Here is a 15,864-nt window from a genome sequence, read left to right as displayed (position 1 = left end):
TGCTGACCAACAAGATGCTCATGCCCCATGAGAGAGAAAAAAGCAACTGTTTTGCTATTTCCCATCCTACCTCCCTCATCTCCCTGTTCATAGAAAACTAACATTTCATCTGACTCCAACGCTCCTTATTTTGTCTCATCTTCTTCACTAAGGGGCTAAACTGAAAATCTTGCTAGTTTATCTGGAAGTTACACATTTACAATTAAATTGAGCAAAGTCAAGTCACATTGAATAACATATTGATTTCTGGATGACCACCTGCCGATCTCAATAATTGACTTACCAACAAATAACATACTGTGACCTGTGACAATGTACTAAATGCTGAATGAAGCACACCATGCCTGAGTTAACTGAGGATTATTGACTGTACCTCCTGAGGAACTGCAGGGAGCCTGATTAAGACACAGATTGATGTCAAATGATCAATATACCTGCAGCAAAGTCTCAGGAGTTGGCCATTCAGCCCATCAAGCCTGATCTGTCTGTTAATGCAACCACGGTTATTAAACATTTCAATGCCTTTTACCCAGACTATTCATACCCTTTACATCATTGGTAATCACAAATCTATGATCTCTAAACATTCTCAAAAACTGGGCTTCCACCACATCTGGTTATAGAGAATTCCAAACGTTCACAGCCTTCTGAGTCAAATAATTTATCTTAATCTCAGTCCTAAATGGCATTCCCCTAATTTGTAAATGGTGCCCTCTGGTTCCCCAACCAGGGGAAAAATCTCACCCCCATCTATCCTCTTTATCCTTTAGAGTATTTTGTAGGTCTCCCCTCTCATTTAGATTTAGGATGCATAGGATGGGGAAGGAAACTGCAGGGGACGGACGCAATTGCAATGTGGAGCGTATTCAAGGAACAGCTACTGCGTGTCCTTGATAAGTATGTAGCTGCCAGGCAGGGAGGAAGTGGTTGAGCAAGGGAGCCATGGTTTACTAAAGAAGTTAAATCTCTTGTCAAGAGGAAGAAGAAGGGTTATGTTAGGATGAGATGCAATGGCTCAGTTAGGGTGCTTGAGAGTTACAAGTTGGTCAGGAAAGACCTAAAGAGAGAGCTAAGAAGAGCCAGGAGACATGAGAAATCATTGGCAGGTAGGATCAAGGAAATCCCTAAGGATTTCTATAGGTATGTCAGGAATAAAAGAATGACTAGAGAATTATTATCAATGATAGTAGTGGGAAGTTGTGCATGGAGTCCAAGGAGAAACGTTAAATGAATATTTTCCGTCAGTATTAATATTGGAAAAAGACAATGTTGTCAAGGAGAATACTGAGATACAGGCTACTAAACTGGATGGGATTGAGGTTCACAAGGAGGAGGTGTTAGCAATTTTGGAAAGTGTGAAAATAGTTAAGTCCTCTGGGCCAAATGGGATTTATCCTAGGATTCTCTGGGAAGCTAGGGAGGAGATTGCAGAGCCTTTGGCTTTGATCTTTATGTCATCATTGTCTACAGGAACAGTGCCAGAAGACTGGAGGACAGCAAATATTGTCCCCTTGTTCAAAAAGGCAGTAGAGACAATCCTGGTAATTATAGACCAGTGAGCCTTACTTCAGTTGTGGGTAAAGTGTTGGAAAAGGTTATAAAAGATAGGATTTATAATCATCTAGAGAGGAATAAGTTGATTACTAGTCAACATGGTTTTGTGAAGGGTACATCGTGCCTCACAAACTTTATTGAGTTCTTTGAGATGGTGACCAAACAGGTGGATGAGGGTAAAGCGGTTGATATGGTTCCCCACAGTAGGCTATTGCACAAAATATGGAGGCGTGGGATTAAGGGTGATTTATCGGATTGGATCAGAAATTGATTAGCTTAAAGAAGACTGAGGGTGGTAGTTGATGGGATATCCTGGAGTTCAGTTACTAGTGGTGCACTGCAATGATCTGTTTTGGGGCCACTGCTGTTTGTCATTTTTATAAGTGATCTAGATGAGAGCGTAGAAGGATGGGTTAGTAAATTTTTGGATGACACTAAGGTCGGTGGAGTTGTGGATAGTGCTAATGGATGTTGCAGGTTACAGAGGAACATAAATAAGCTGCAGAGATGGGCTGAGAGGTGGCAAATGGAGTTTAATGTGGAAAAGTGTGAGGTGATTCACTTTGGAAGGAGCAACAGGAATAAAGAGCACTGGGCTAATAGTAAGATTCTTGGTAGTGTAGATGAGCAGAGAGATCTCGGTGTCCATGTACATAGATCCCCGAAAATTGCCACCCAGGCTGACAGGGTTGTTAAAAAAGCATACAGTGTGTTCACTTTTATTGGTAGATTTTTTGATTTAGATTAGATTACATTACAGTGTGGAAACAGGCCCTTCAGCCCAACAAGTCCACACCGACCCACCGAAGTGCAACCCACCCATACCCCTACATTTACCCCTTACCTAACACTACGGGCTATTTAGCATGGCCAATTCACCTGACCTGCACATCTTTGGACTGAGGGAGGAAACCGGAGCACCCGGAGGCAACCCACGCAGACACGGGGAGAACGTGCAAACTCCACACAGTCAGTCGCCTGAGGCGGGAATTGAACCCGGGTCTCAGGCGCTGTGAGGCAGCAGTGCTAACCACTGTGCCACCGTGCCGCGTAGAGGGATTGAGTTTTGGAACCATGAGGTCATGCTGCAGCTGTACAAAACTCTGATGCAGCCACACTTGGAGTATTGCATACAGTTCTGGTCACCATATTATAGGAAGGATGTGGAAGCTTTGGAAAGGGTGCAGTGGAGATTTACCAGGATGTTCCATGGTATGGAGAGAAGGCTGAGGGACTTGAGGCTGTTTTCGTTAGAGAGAAGAAGGTTGAGAGGTGACCTAATTGGGACATATAAGATAATCAGAGGGTTAGATAGGGTGGACATTGACAACCTTTTTCCTCAGATAGTGATGGCTAGCATAAGGGGACATAGCTTTAAATTGAGTGATGATAGATATAGGATAGATGTCAGAGGTGGTTTCTTTACTCAGAGAGTAATAGGTGCATGGAACACACTGCCTGCAAGGGTAGTAGACTCACCAACTTTAAGGGTATTTAAATGGTCATTGGATAAACACATGGATGAAAATGGAATAGTGTAGAATAGATGGGGTTTCAGATTGGTTCCACAGGTCAGCGCAACATCGAGGGCAGAAGGGCCTGTACTCCACTGTAATATTCTATGTTCTATGTTTGCACTCCTGAATTGTGCCTTGTAGATGGTGGACAGGCTTTGGGGAGTCAGGATGTGAATTACTCAGTGTGATAGTCCTAGCCTCTTACTTGCTTTGTATTTATATGGTGAGTCCAGTTGAGTTTCTGGCCAATAGTAACCCCAAGATATTGATAGTGTGAGCTTCAGTGATGGTAACACCATTAAGTGTCAAGGGGTGGTGGCAAGATTGTCTCTTGTTGGAGATGTCTGGCATTTGTGGTGCAAGTGTTGGTAAGGAGGACTTTACAGTGTCAACAGGGCTGTTTTTGTCCTTTTTCTGGTGCCTAGATCGATGCCAAGTAGTCTGCCGGGTTTCATTTCTTTGCTGAGACTTTGTAGTGATAGACACAAATGAATGGCTTGATCTGCCATCTCAGACAACAGTTAAGAGCCAACTATTAATTTCATTGCAGTGCAACCCCACAAAAGGTAAAAAGAGTGCAAGATACCTTATTTAAATTTTCTCGTGAAACATGTGAGTAAAGTCCAGAATGTGGGTGATAGCAGGACAGGCAAAACAGAGACAAGAAGTGTTGCAATAGCAATCTTGAAAGATGAAAGGAAAGAGAATGATTACCTGCCAAGACATAAACTATTTTTAGTGTTTAGTCCAAGATTTGAAAATGATCCAAATTCCAAATAATGTCAACAAGATTGAAATCTTGGACCAATTTTTGTTTTGGAATAAATAAGTCATAGAGTCACAGAGATGTACAACATAGAAACAGACTCTTCGATCCAACCCCATTCATGCTGACCCAGTTTCAACCCAATCTAGTCCCAGCTGCCAGCACCCGGCCCATATCCCTCCAAACCTTTCCTATTCATATACCCATCCAAATGCCTCTTAAATGTTGCAATTGTACCAGGCTCCACCACTTCCTCTGGCAGCTCATTCCAAACACGTACCACCCTCTGTGAAAAAGTAGGTCTCTTTTATATCTTTTCCCTCTCACCCTAAACCTATTCCCTCTAGTTCTGGACTCCCCAACCCCAGAGAAAAGACCTTGTCTGTTTATCCTATCCACACCCCTCATAATTTTGTAAACATAACATTACTAGAGGGAAACAAGGTGTTTCTTTAACAAATGGGAAAATATTTTCTGTCAGTTTCAAAGCAGAGGCGATGTCCAGCTTTGATACAACTGGACTTTAAAGTAAAATCTGAAAATAAAACAGGAGACAGTTTTTGGTTGGATTTGTGCAAACGAGAGCAATTGTATCTGCAAAGAATAAAGAGAAACAAAATCCTCCTTGTATTAAAATTGCAGAGAAAATGTGATGATTTAATGATTCAGCTACTGTACTTGTGAAGGAAATGAATGTTGTATGTACTGAACATATAATATGAAGGATGAAAAAGAGTTTAAGTCCTAATGTAAAAGATAATACCTCTGACAGTACAGCATTCTCTCAGTACCGCTTTGGCAGTCTTGCCCTAGAATATGGTGCTTAAGTACTTGGAGTAGGGCTTAAATCCACCAGCTGTGACTCAGGCATGGTGCCAAACATAAATCTAATATCCACCTGTGACTGTACAGAAACCTAAGATTTAGACCAGTGAAACTTTCCACAGGCATTAGGTAAGTCCTCCAAATAAAATAGTGTTGGATGTACTGATCAAGTACACTGGAAGTTAAATCAATATAGGAGGAAATATTTGGGGAATTAAAACATTCATTGTCAATCCCATGCAATTTTTGATAAAACCACAAATGCCCATTGATCACCTTCACTAAATTATTAAAAACTAATTTGGTGTCACGAGGTACACAAAGCACTCTTCTCAAGCTAATGTAATTTTTAAAAAATAAGAACACTACCAGCTTTATTAATGCAACTGTGATATCAGCGTTTAGATACAGTTCTCACATTAGTATCAATACTTGCTGTATATCCTGCTTTCTGCTTATACAGTCTGTATTGAATGTCCATATGGTCTGTCTGCTCCGATTGTCTATGAGGAGAAATATCTCCTGTGGACATTGCTTTCGATATTATCATCCACCAACTTGACACTTGGTCTGTGTATGATCTGTCAGTTGAGATGGGATTGAGTTTAGATGTCACCTGTGAAATGTGATTTCACCTGAACATACATCAACTGCCGGGGGTAATTCACTGCAGTTTTGCTCATAGGTTCATCTCTCCAAGCTGTCCTTAGTCAATAAGGCTTCATGACCTCATTTCAGACACTTGTCAAAAACTATCTCTTTGACAATTTATTTCTGCTGATCCTAACAGCTCTTTCTTTAGCTCAATGTCTGTTCTTGTTCTGATTATGTTTCTCAAAGTTCCTTTTATTTTGCCACATTAAAGGCACTATATAAATTCAGTCAATATCGCAGGCATACACTCATTCTGCTTTATATTCTCAGCGCTGACTACCCTGACCTTCGAAAGCACAACAACTGCATGTCATCTTGCCTGACCCCGGCCATCTATGCCAAACTTCGAGACAAGACTACACCCAGTGGCTGGACACTGGATCAGTCCATCCAGACCGGAGTGGACAATCCCGGGCACCCTTTCATAAAGACTGTGGGCATGGTTGCAGGGGATGAAGAATCCTATGAGGTAAGTAAGCCAGGGAATGATTATAGATACAGAGGAAACATGGAAGGGGCTCATTTATTACAAAATGCATTTATGGTCTGATGCAGGCGCTTGACTATCAGTGATGTCCTGATGTTACCTGTATATGCTCAGGGTTACAATAAGAAGCAGGTTAAGATAATCAGTTGAGCTTGTAATGTGGTTTATTTACACTTGCTAGAAGCAACTTACATTCGTATGCAGGGATCCAGTCTCTGAAGACAAAAGAAGTATCCTTAAGCCTTGCAATGTTTTTGAATTACCCAGTACCTTTGGAAAGCCTTTAGATCCCCAGTTGCCAAGGCTTCACCTGAAAAAAAGCATCCCAAATTTACTTTGCAACCAATCAGCACCCATTCCTCTTGTAGTATGAATTGTTGTGATCATCTGAAAATTTGAATTTCTTGCATTTGTCCCGCTGAGTGCAAAATGAAATGTTTCAGCAAAAACTCTCTTTTCTGCATTAATCTAGACTCTGAAAACCCAGACTTGTGCTCGACAAGCATGTCCACTTCTGTTGACTTGTTCTCTTTCACACTCCTCCTGACCTCAGCACATCCCTGAACCCTCATTTGGGAATATATGAATATTTAAATGGATCCCTTTTTTATGCTCCACACCAGCCACAATAGAAGGCATTTTGTCTCTTCTATGAGTTACTGGGGAGGGGGGTGTTGCTGGTGAGGGGTTGGAATGATCCACAGAACAGTAGCTCACAACCAATATGTATTGCATTTCTTTGGAATTGATAATTCAGTCACAACTAAGGGGCGAAGGGTCACAAAGGAGGCTTGAATCATTGGAATAAGAGCATTCTGTTATAACGCGCATTTTGCCAATGCAAATCGGCTATAACGCAATTGAAGAATTGTGAACACTGTTTCTTTAACGATTTTCTATAGCAATCTTCTACAACACTTTTCATAGGATGATCTTCTATAGCGCAAGGTTGCAAGGGGACGTTACTGTGGCCTGATAGCAGAACGACCTTATCAAAAGTGCCTGAATTATGAGCAGGCAAGTGAGATTCTGTGAAGTGGAGCACATTATCTCAGACCTGCATCTTTCATAATATGAACTGAAAGCATATTAAAGCCAATAAAATGAGCAAATGATTAATCTAACCAGAGATTAAACAAACAGAGGTTCCAATCTGTACTGTTTGCCAGCAGGATGATAGGTGCTTATTATCCAAGATGAAATATTAATATGTAATTTTCACATCAGCGTTGTAAATCAGTTACATCCTGAACTGGGTGTGTTACCAGTGATTCAGTATTTCAACAACTAGACTGTTTTAACTATTTGACATTGATTTCATTGCAGTTTCCACGGCTGGATATCAAAAACGAAATCACTCACATCACATGAATGTATTACCAGACTCTTCTAACAGAGACCAGACATATCACACAGTAGTTGTTACAAAGGTGAATAGGCTACATCAGTAGTGGGGAGAGTTTAGATAAGAATGAGTTAGACATTGACATTTCACATTGGTACTGCGGGTCACATCCAACCCAGACTATTGACATCAATGACAACTCTAATTACAAGGAGAAACCTGAATATGAAATGGGTGACAGTAATCTCAATGTTGAAGCATTTGATGGGTACAGTGTCGAAAGAACTCAACTCTATCTAACACTATGTTGTACCAATCTTGTGAGTGTTTGTTGAGGAAACTGTACAGAGTGTCTTACGTTGTAACTAACCCTGTGCTACCTTTGCCTGAGAGTGTTTGATGGGGACAGTATAGAGCAAGCTTTACTCTGTATCTAACCCCATGCTGAACATGCCCTGGGAGTGTTTAATGGGGACAATGTAGGGGGGGGCTATACTCTGTATCCAACACTGTGCTGTATCTGCCCTGGGAATGTTCAATTGGGACAGTGTAGAGTGAACCTTACTTTGTAGCTAACACAAGCTGAAACTGTCCTGGGAGTATTCGATGGGATAGAGTTGAGGCAGTTTTACTCTGTAATTGATTCCGTGCTATACCTGACCTGGAAATGTTGATGAAATTCTCTGCAGTTGTAAGGAAACATTTCTTTGTACCCATTCTGAAAACTCTTCTTAATGAGTTCATCACATTCTCTCAACAGTATCCCACTCCTTTAATGTGCTGTACTCTTTGATGCTGCTTGACCTTACCTTCAGGGAATACTACCTAATGATGTCTGTTCACATTATGCAGGTCTTTGCTGATATCTTTGACCCTGTGATTATGGAAAGACACAATGGATATGATCCTAGGACCATGAAACACCCCACAGATCTGGATGCAAGCAAAGTGAGCAGCAAATATATACTAACATAAAATAGAGAAAAAAAACAAACTTGTTGAGCAATGGCTGAGGCTAAATATCTTTTAACATGGTAGAATGTTCCAAGGTGACGGGGGAGAGTGTACATGGGCTGGGGAACAGGGAGATTTAATGGATGGGTAGAGACAGTGGGGGAGAATGGGACGAGAATGTATGGAGGTGGGGGCTGCTGTGGGAGGGGATTAAATGTGGAAATAGAGGGGATTAAATGGGTGAACAGTGGAAATAAAAATCAGGTAAGGTTCACTATTGTCTACTCTTCCTAGTTAAGCACAAACTATGAAGTTTCCTATCTTTGTTTCCTTTACAGATTAGGAATGGACAGTTTGATGAAAACTATGTTCTTTCCTCACGTGTCAGGACTGGTCGAAGTATTCGAGGACTCAGCATGCCTCCTGCCTGCACTCGGGCTGAGAGGAGAGAGGTGGAGAGGGTGACTGTTGAGGCATTAGCTGGATTAAAGGGAGATCTAGCTGGAAAATACTACAGTCTGAGCAGTATGACAGATAAAGAGCAGCAACAGCTCATTGATGTAAGACAATGAACCACAATTCATCTTGGTTAGAAGGAACTGGCTGGTGCAGTGACCAGTGGCTTCCACACTAGCATTTCCAATGTGTCCTGAATGTTTCTTATATCTGCAAGGATTCAATATTGTAAGATTTTGTTAAATATTCACCAAGCTCCTGGGACCCTGCAGTATCGCACTGTCCCTCATTCTATGCGAATTGACAATCACAATTAGAGTGTTTGGAGACTTACTCTCAGTCTGAGTTTGAGGGACATTGTTGGTTAGTACAGAGAGAGCTTTACTCTGTCAGCAAATCCATGCTGCCCCTGCCCCAGGAGTATTTGATGGGGGCATTGTAGAGGGAGCTTTACTCTATATCTAATCCATGTTACTCCTGTCCTGGGAGTATTTGTTGGGGACAGTGTAAAGGGAGTTTTACACTGCATCTAATGCCATGCTGTCCCTGTCCTGGGAGTGTTTGATGGGGATAGTTAGAGGGAGCTTTACTCTGTAACTAACACCGTGCAGCCCCTGTCCTGGGAGTGTTTGATGGAGACAGTGTAGAGGGAGCTTTCCTCTGTATCTAATACCCCATGCTATCCCTGTCCTGGGAGTGTTTGAAGGGGATAGTGTAGAGGGAGCTTTACTCTGTAGCTAATAGCATGTTGTCCCTTTCCTGGGAGTGTTTGATGGGGATAATGTAGAGGGAGCTTTACTCTGTACCTAACACCATGCTACCCCTATCCTGGGAGTGTTTGATGGGGACTGTGTAGAGGGAGCTTTACTCTGTATATAATGGCATGTTGTCCCTGTCCTGGGAGTGTTTGATGGGGGGAGTGTTTGATGGGGGGAGTGTTTGATGGGGATAGTGTAGAGGGATCTTTACTCTGTATCTAACGGTGTGCTGCCCCTGTCCTGGGAATGTTTGATGGGGGATAGTGAAAGTTAGAAACTCAAGTCCCAAATCACTTTGTGTCTCAGTGAACACAAGTGCAATCACTGAGCCCGAGTTGTCACTGGTTGCTGCCTGTGTGTTGCTCTGCTCGGTCCCTGAGTAAACAGGTTGAATGAATGTAATTCCTTTTTTCCAAAGGATCATTTCCTGTTTGACAAACCAGTGTCACCTTTGCTGACTGCTGCAGGTATGGCGAGGGATTGGCCTGATGCACGCGGCATCTGGTGAGTTAATCAGTATAACTCCTATCCCATCATCCTGCCCTAATTCTAGGTGTGAAGGGCTAACAGTGGGAGCCCTGAAATCTAGCCTTGAGGTATAACATCAGGACTGCTGCGCTTTTCCAGCAACACATTTTCAGCGAACACATCAGGACTGCCTACTTTGGGCAAAGGATAATGACATTGGAGGGAGGGAGCTCGACTGAACATTCCCAACTTGAGATTGATTAATCTTTGACAGACGGGGGGGGGGGGGGGGGTTTACAGAACCAGGATAGAATGTTGAAGTGTTGTTGTGGGGGGTGGGTGGGGTGGTTTAGAGAGAAGTCTGATTGGAGGATATTAGCTTGGTTGACACGACAGACACAGAGCAGGAGCAACTCACTGTAAGACACTGAACACTTAATCTTAATTCATAGATTCACAGAACGCGAGAGGAATCTGGTACAGTGGCTTCCATTTTGAAAATGGTCTTGAATTCAGCCCAGATTCCAGGATAGAAATCTCTGATACCTTTAAGTTCAGAGCTTGGGATTCCAGTGAGGGGAAACGGTCTCAATATTTTCAGTCAAGCTGATAGCAAGAAATGCATTGGTTTCCATCTTCCCCCCTCCCCCGATCTGGGGTAAAATAACTGCATAGAGGTCAGTCTTCCCACACCAAGTCACTCTTTATTCACACATGGAGAGTCCTTAACACTGATCCAGCTCCCTCAGAGCCAGCTCTCAGAGTGAACAAGGTGTCTGACACTCCTATTTATTTATTTATTTATTTATTTTTTTTAAAATAATTTAACCCCCACACTATCACCTAAGTGCGGTAGTGCTTATTTTTTCCCCAGCACCCATGGTGTGTGTGTGCAGGTGTGAGACACAGTGAAAGACACAAAGTGCACCAATCTTTATTTAATTTCCACCACCAGGAAGATAGGAAAACACCCGGGTGGCCAGTGACAAGCAGTGCCCTTCACATCGAAGGGCAATGCTGTGTGATCAAACAGTGAAGGGGAGGGTAGGGACTAAATCAAAATAGAGTTGGAGGGGGAACACTCCTATTTATTTTCTTTCTTTTTTCTTTTTTTTTTGTTTTTTCTTTTTTTTTTCTTTTTTTCCCACCTAAGTGCGGTAGTGCTTATTTTTTTTCCCAACACCCATGGCGTGTGTGTGCAGGTGGGAGACACAGTGAAAGACACAAAGTGCACCAATCTTTATTCAAACTCCACCACCAGGAAGATAGGAGAACACCCGGGTGGCCAGTGACAAACAGTGCCCTTCACATCGAAGGGCAATGCTGTGTGATCAAACAGTGAAGGGGAGGGTAGGGACTAAATCAAAATAGAGTTGGAGGGGGAACACTCCTATTTATATCTGTCAGCCCGGGTTCACTGATTGAACCAGAATAACAGCCTCAATCAGAGAACTCATTTTCTGTGAGGTCCAGCTGGCTGGCCTCATTACAATCATTACACCAGGGTTTATCCTGTCTCCCCCAGATTCCCCAGTTCCCTGGTGGACAGATCTTGTTACTTTCTCTGCAATGGCTATCAATGCAAAGTCATAAGCAAAAAGACCTGAGGACAAAGGGGATCTGAGCTTCATCAAATAAATGCAACATTTATAAAAATCATATTAAGGCAGGAGCATGTAATCAGGTATTGCACAATTCCATGTTATGTGATCAGAACATGACATGGACAAACCTCCATAAATAGCTCCAACCAGACTGACCAACTTCATGTATCAAGCACAAAACCACACTTAACATTTTAGCTTGAAAGAGTAGTGTGGGTTAAAATTGAGAGCCAGTAGTGAATGTCTGCAAATCGGCTGAATATCTGTGTTTTAAATCTCACGTCAGAGGCTGGAGTTTGACTTTGTCCGTTTGCATAATCACTTATCCCAGTTTCCATCGTTACCGAATAGTGTTTCCAGGCAACATGACAACAGACTGCAGAACTATGCAGGGTAAGCCTTACCCATAACAGATCTGTTTAATCCCCAGTCAGCCATACTCAGATTGGATTAGTGGAGGCTCAGTATTAGTCTGGTGGAGTGGAGTCTGTTCAATTATCATTACATTGAAGCAAGGCCACAGGATAAACAATGGCCCAAAGCCAAGAGATTCATATTTCAAACAACCTGAAGGAAACACACAGTAAGGCAGGAACCAGCTGCGAGAAAAAGCAAGCTGGCATTGAATAATGACTTAAGAACTCAAAAATCTGTCAAAGAATTTGCCTCAAAAGCAGCCCTAAGGCAGCTGGCCAAAAGCTTCATCCAAGGGGTTAGCTTCAAGGAGGAGGGAGAAGCAGGGAGTTTCAGCAAGGAAATTCCTGAACTTTACAGCCCAAGCTGGTGAAACGGCTGAAATAGGAAACATGGAAGGTGCCCAGATTTAGAGGAGAAATATCTCAGTGGGTCAAGGTGCTGGAGAACATTGCAGAGAATGGGAGGGAGGGGTAGTGGTCTTGTGAGGAGTCAGTGTGAGCTCAGTGTAAACAGAGGCGTTCGACAAGGACCCTCATGGTGGGCTTATCCATAAATTAAGATGTATGGGATCCATGGTAACTTGGCCACATGGATTCAGAATTGGTCTGCCCACAGAAGGCAGAGAGTAGCGGTGCAAGAGTGTTTTTCAGGCTGGAGGTCCATGACTAGTGGTATTCCGCAGGTATCCATACTGGAACCCCTGCTGTCTGTGATATATATATATATATATGATTTGGAGATGTCGCTGTTCAACTGGGGTTTACAAAGTTAAAAATCACACAACACCAGATTATAGTCCAACAGGTTTAATTGGAAGCACTAGCTTTCGGAGCATCGCTCCTTCATCAACCACCTGATGAAGGAGCAGCATTCCGAAAGTTAGTGCTTCCAATTAAACCTGTTGGACTATAACCTGGTGTTGTGTGATTTTTAACCGTGATATATATAAATGACTTAGATGAAAATGTAGACAGTGGGTTAGTGAGTTTGCAGATGATACAGAGATTGGTGGAGCTGTGGATAGTGTGGAAGTTGTCAAAGGATACAGTGGGATATAGATCAGTTGCAGATATGGATTGAAAAATGGAAAATGGAAGTTATTCCAGGTAAGTGCGAGGTGCGGCACTTTGGGAGATCAAATGTGAAGGAAGGTATACAGTCAATGGCAGGACCCTGAACAGCATTTATCTACAGAGGGATTTTGGGGTTCAAATCCATAGCTCCCTGAAAGTGGCCACACAAGTAGTTAGGGTGGTAAAGAAGCTGTATGGCATGTTTGCCTTTATTGGTCAAGGAATTGAGTACAAAAGTCAGGATGTCATTTTGCAGCTTTATAAGACTTTGGTTCAGCCTCACTTAGAGTACTACGTTCAATTCTAGTTGCCACATTACAGGAAGGAAGAGAAAGCTCTGGAGAGGGTGCAGAAGACATTTACCAGGACGCTGCCTGGGTTAGAGGATATGAGCTATAAGGAGAGGCTAGAAAAACCTGTGTTGCTTTCTCTGGAGCGGCAGTTGCTGAGGGGAGACTTGATAGAAGTCTGTAAAATTGCGCTGCATAGATAGGGTTGATGGTCAGAATCTGTTCGCCAGAGAAATATCTCGGGTATGCATTTCAGGTGAGGGTAGAAAGTTCAAATGAGATGTGAGGGGCAAATGTTTTTACACAGAGAGAGCTACGAGTCTGGAACACACTGCCAAGGGGAGGTGGTGGAAGCAGATATGAGAGGGGTGCCAATGAATATGCAGGAATTGGGGGGGGGGCGGTTATGGACCCAAGGGCAGGAAGAAGGGATTAGTTTAATTTGGTGGAATGGTCGGCACATTGGGGGCTGAAGGGCCTGTTCCTGTGCTGTACAGTTCTATTTCTAAAAGCAGAATTTAGGGTAAATTCGGGTTTGTGGAGGACTGAGGTCAGTCAGGAGTGCTTTAGAATAGTCTGAAGTAACAAAGACCCAGATGAGAACTTCAGCAAAGCAGATAAACTAAGGCAGAATACCATGAGAAAAGGCCCTTCCATTCACCATCCCTCCCCACCCAGCAGCTTTCATTTATTTTTAAAATAATTCCCCGATTTTCATCCTCGTTATTCTATTTGGGAGTTTTTCCCCATCGTGGTCGCTGTATGAAGAACTGTTAGTGGTAAAGCTGATGAGTATGTAATAATCCTCAGGTGGTAAGCACTAACTGAGGTACAGACTGAAATAGTGATTGCTGAGTTTGGAGGTCCATGTTTTTAATGTACATGACCATGAATAAAAGTTTAGAACCTGGGTAAGGATGGGCTCCTTTTCCATCAATCACTATTTATTATCTACGAAAGAACAAAATCTTCCTGTTACCAAATTCACCTGGTATCGGTTTTGAGCCCTTGCTCCTGGTCTCATCTGTATATGTAAAATAATAAGATCATGGATAGAAAGGAGTCTAAAACTAGAAGCTGTAGGTTTGAGGTGAGAGTGGAAAGAATTAAGGGGGATCCTTTCCAGACAGACAGTGGTGCATATCTGGAACGAGCTGTAGGGGAAGTGACATTTAAAGGTATTTGGGCAGGTACATGGATTGGAAAGATTTACAGCGATATGGGCCAAATGCAGGCAAATGGGACTAGTTCAGTTTAGGAAATCTGGTCGGCATGGATGAGTTGGGCCGAAGGGCCTGTTTCCGTGCTGTATACCTCTATAACTCTATAACTAGAGTAAAAGAGCAAATTTTCTTTTGAGCAGCAAGTTGTGATGATCTGAAAATGAGGGATGGAAACAAGTTGAGTAGTAATTTTCAAATGATGATTCAATGAACTCTGGAACAAGCAAAACATTGGCAGGGCTGTGCTAGAAGAGCTGGGGAGTGGGGCTAATTAGACTGCATTTCCAAAGAACTGTGATAGAGATGATGGGCTGAATGGCCTGTTTTTGTCCTCTATAGATCCACAAGTGACTTTTTCCATTTTTTATACAGCATCTTTGATGTTGGAAAATATCCCTCTGCGTTTCACATAAATTTAAAAATATGGCTGTCAAACTTAAGGAATGAGCTGTGAGGGTGATGGGGTGGAGGTGACTCAAAGCTGGATTAACATCCTGGGTTTTAAGGTCTCTCTTGAAGAGGACCATGCAGCTCAGAGTTTATTGTGTGAATTCCCAGAGATGGCAGATATAGGATAAGACCAGGAAGAATCCTGTGTTCAGGAAATCTAGAAGCAACACAGATCAAAGAAGAATAACCAACTTAAACCATTTTGTTCCCACTTATCTACAGGCACAATAATGAGAAGACTTTCTTAATCTGGGTCAATGAAGAGGACCACACTCGAATTATCTCCATGGAGAAAGGAGGTAACATGAAGAGGGTGTTTGACAAATTCTGCCGGGGTCTCAAAGAGGTAAATAGTTTCAATCCACTAGGATCCTGCCTCCACTGTCATACATTTCTTGTAGCATCGGAGGAGACCATTCTGCCCAATGTGCCTGTACTGGCTCATTAAGAATGTTGTGCTAGTAATCCAACAATCCCTAACTTTCCAGAGCCCTTAAACCGAACCCTGATTTAGCACAAGTCCAATTTTGATTGGGAAATTTCAAACCTGCTTCAAGGGGAACATATGAATAAGGAAAGTGAGTAGCCCACTCAGCCCCTTGAGCCTGCACTGTCAGTGAATAAGGTCATGGATTATCTGATTACTCCATATTTCCAGCTACCCATAAGATATAGAAGCAGAATGATGCCATTTGGCCCATCATGTCTGCTCCACCATTCAATCATGGCTGATAGGTTTCTCAGGAGAAAGTGGGGACTGCAGAAGCTGGAAGTCAGAGCCGAGAGTGTGGTGCTGGAAAAGCACAGCAGGTCAGGCAGCATCCAAGGAGCAGGAGAATTGACATTTTGGGCACAAGCCGAATTCCTGATGAAGAGCTTATGCCTGAAACGTTGATTCTCTTGCTCTCCGGATGCTGCCTGATCTTTTTCCAGCACCACACTCTCGACTCTGATTGGTTTCTCAATCTCATTCTCCTGCCTCCTCCCCTTACTAATCAAGAACCTATCTATCCCTCTCTTAAA

General features: G+C 42.7%; 1 protein-coding gene across 2 annotated transcripts in view; it reads left to right on the top strand.

Annotated features, from left to right (window-relative positions):
* The window catches only part of LOC122542559 (creatine kinase U-type, mitochondrial), a 39,269-nt gene that overhangs the window by 12,285 nt on the left and 11,120 nt on the right, over positions 1-15,864 (top strand). For both annotated transcript variants that reach the window (XM_043680441.2, XM_043680440.2), the window contains exons 3-7: positions 5,587-5,785; positions 8,001-8,096; positions 8,441-8,662; positions 9,735-9,820; positions 15,064-15,187. In XM_043680441.2, coding sequence (XP_043536376.1) covers positions 5,587-5,785; positions 8,001-8,096; positions 8,441-8,662; positions 9,735-9,820; positions 15,064-15,187 — 727 coding nt within the window. The remainder of the gene's footprint in view (positions 1-5,586; positions 5,786-8,000; positions 8,097-8,440; positions 8,663-9,734; positions 9,821-15,063; positions 15,188-15,864) is intronic.

The sequence above is a fragment of the Chiloscyllium plagiosum genome, unplaced genomic scaffold, assembly GCF_037043375.1.
Source record: "Chiloscyllium plagiosum isolate Xiang-an unplaced genomic scaffold, Cpla_swu_hap1 HiC_scaffold_42, whole genome shotgun sequence".
Lineage (NCBI taxonomy): Eukaryota > Metazoa > Chordata > Chondrichthyes > Orectolobiformes > Hemiscylliidae > Chiloscyllium > Chiloscyllium plagiosum.
Note: the sequence above shows the minus strand (reverse complement) of the source record. Positions and strands in the feature narration are given on the sequence as shown.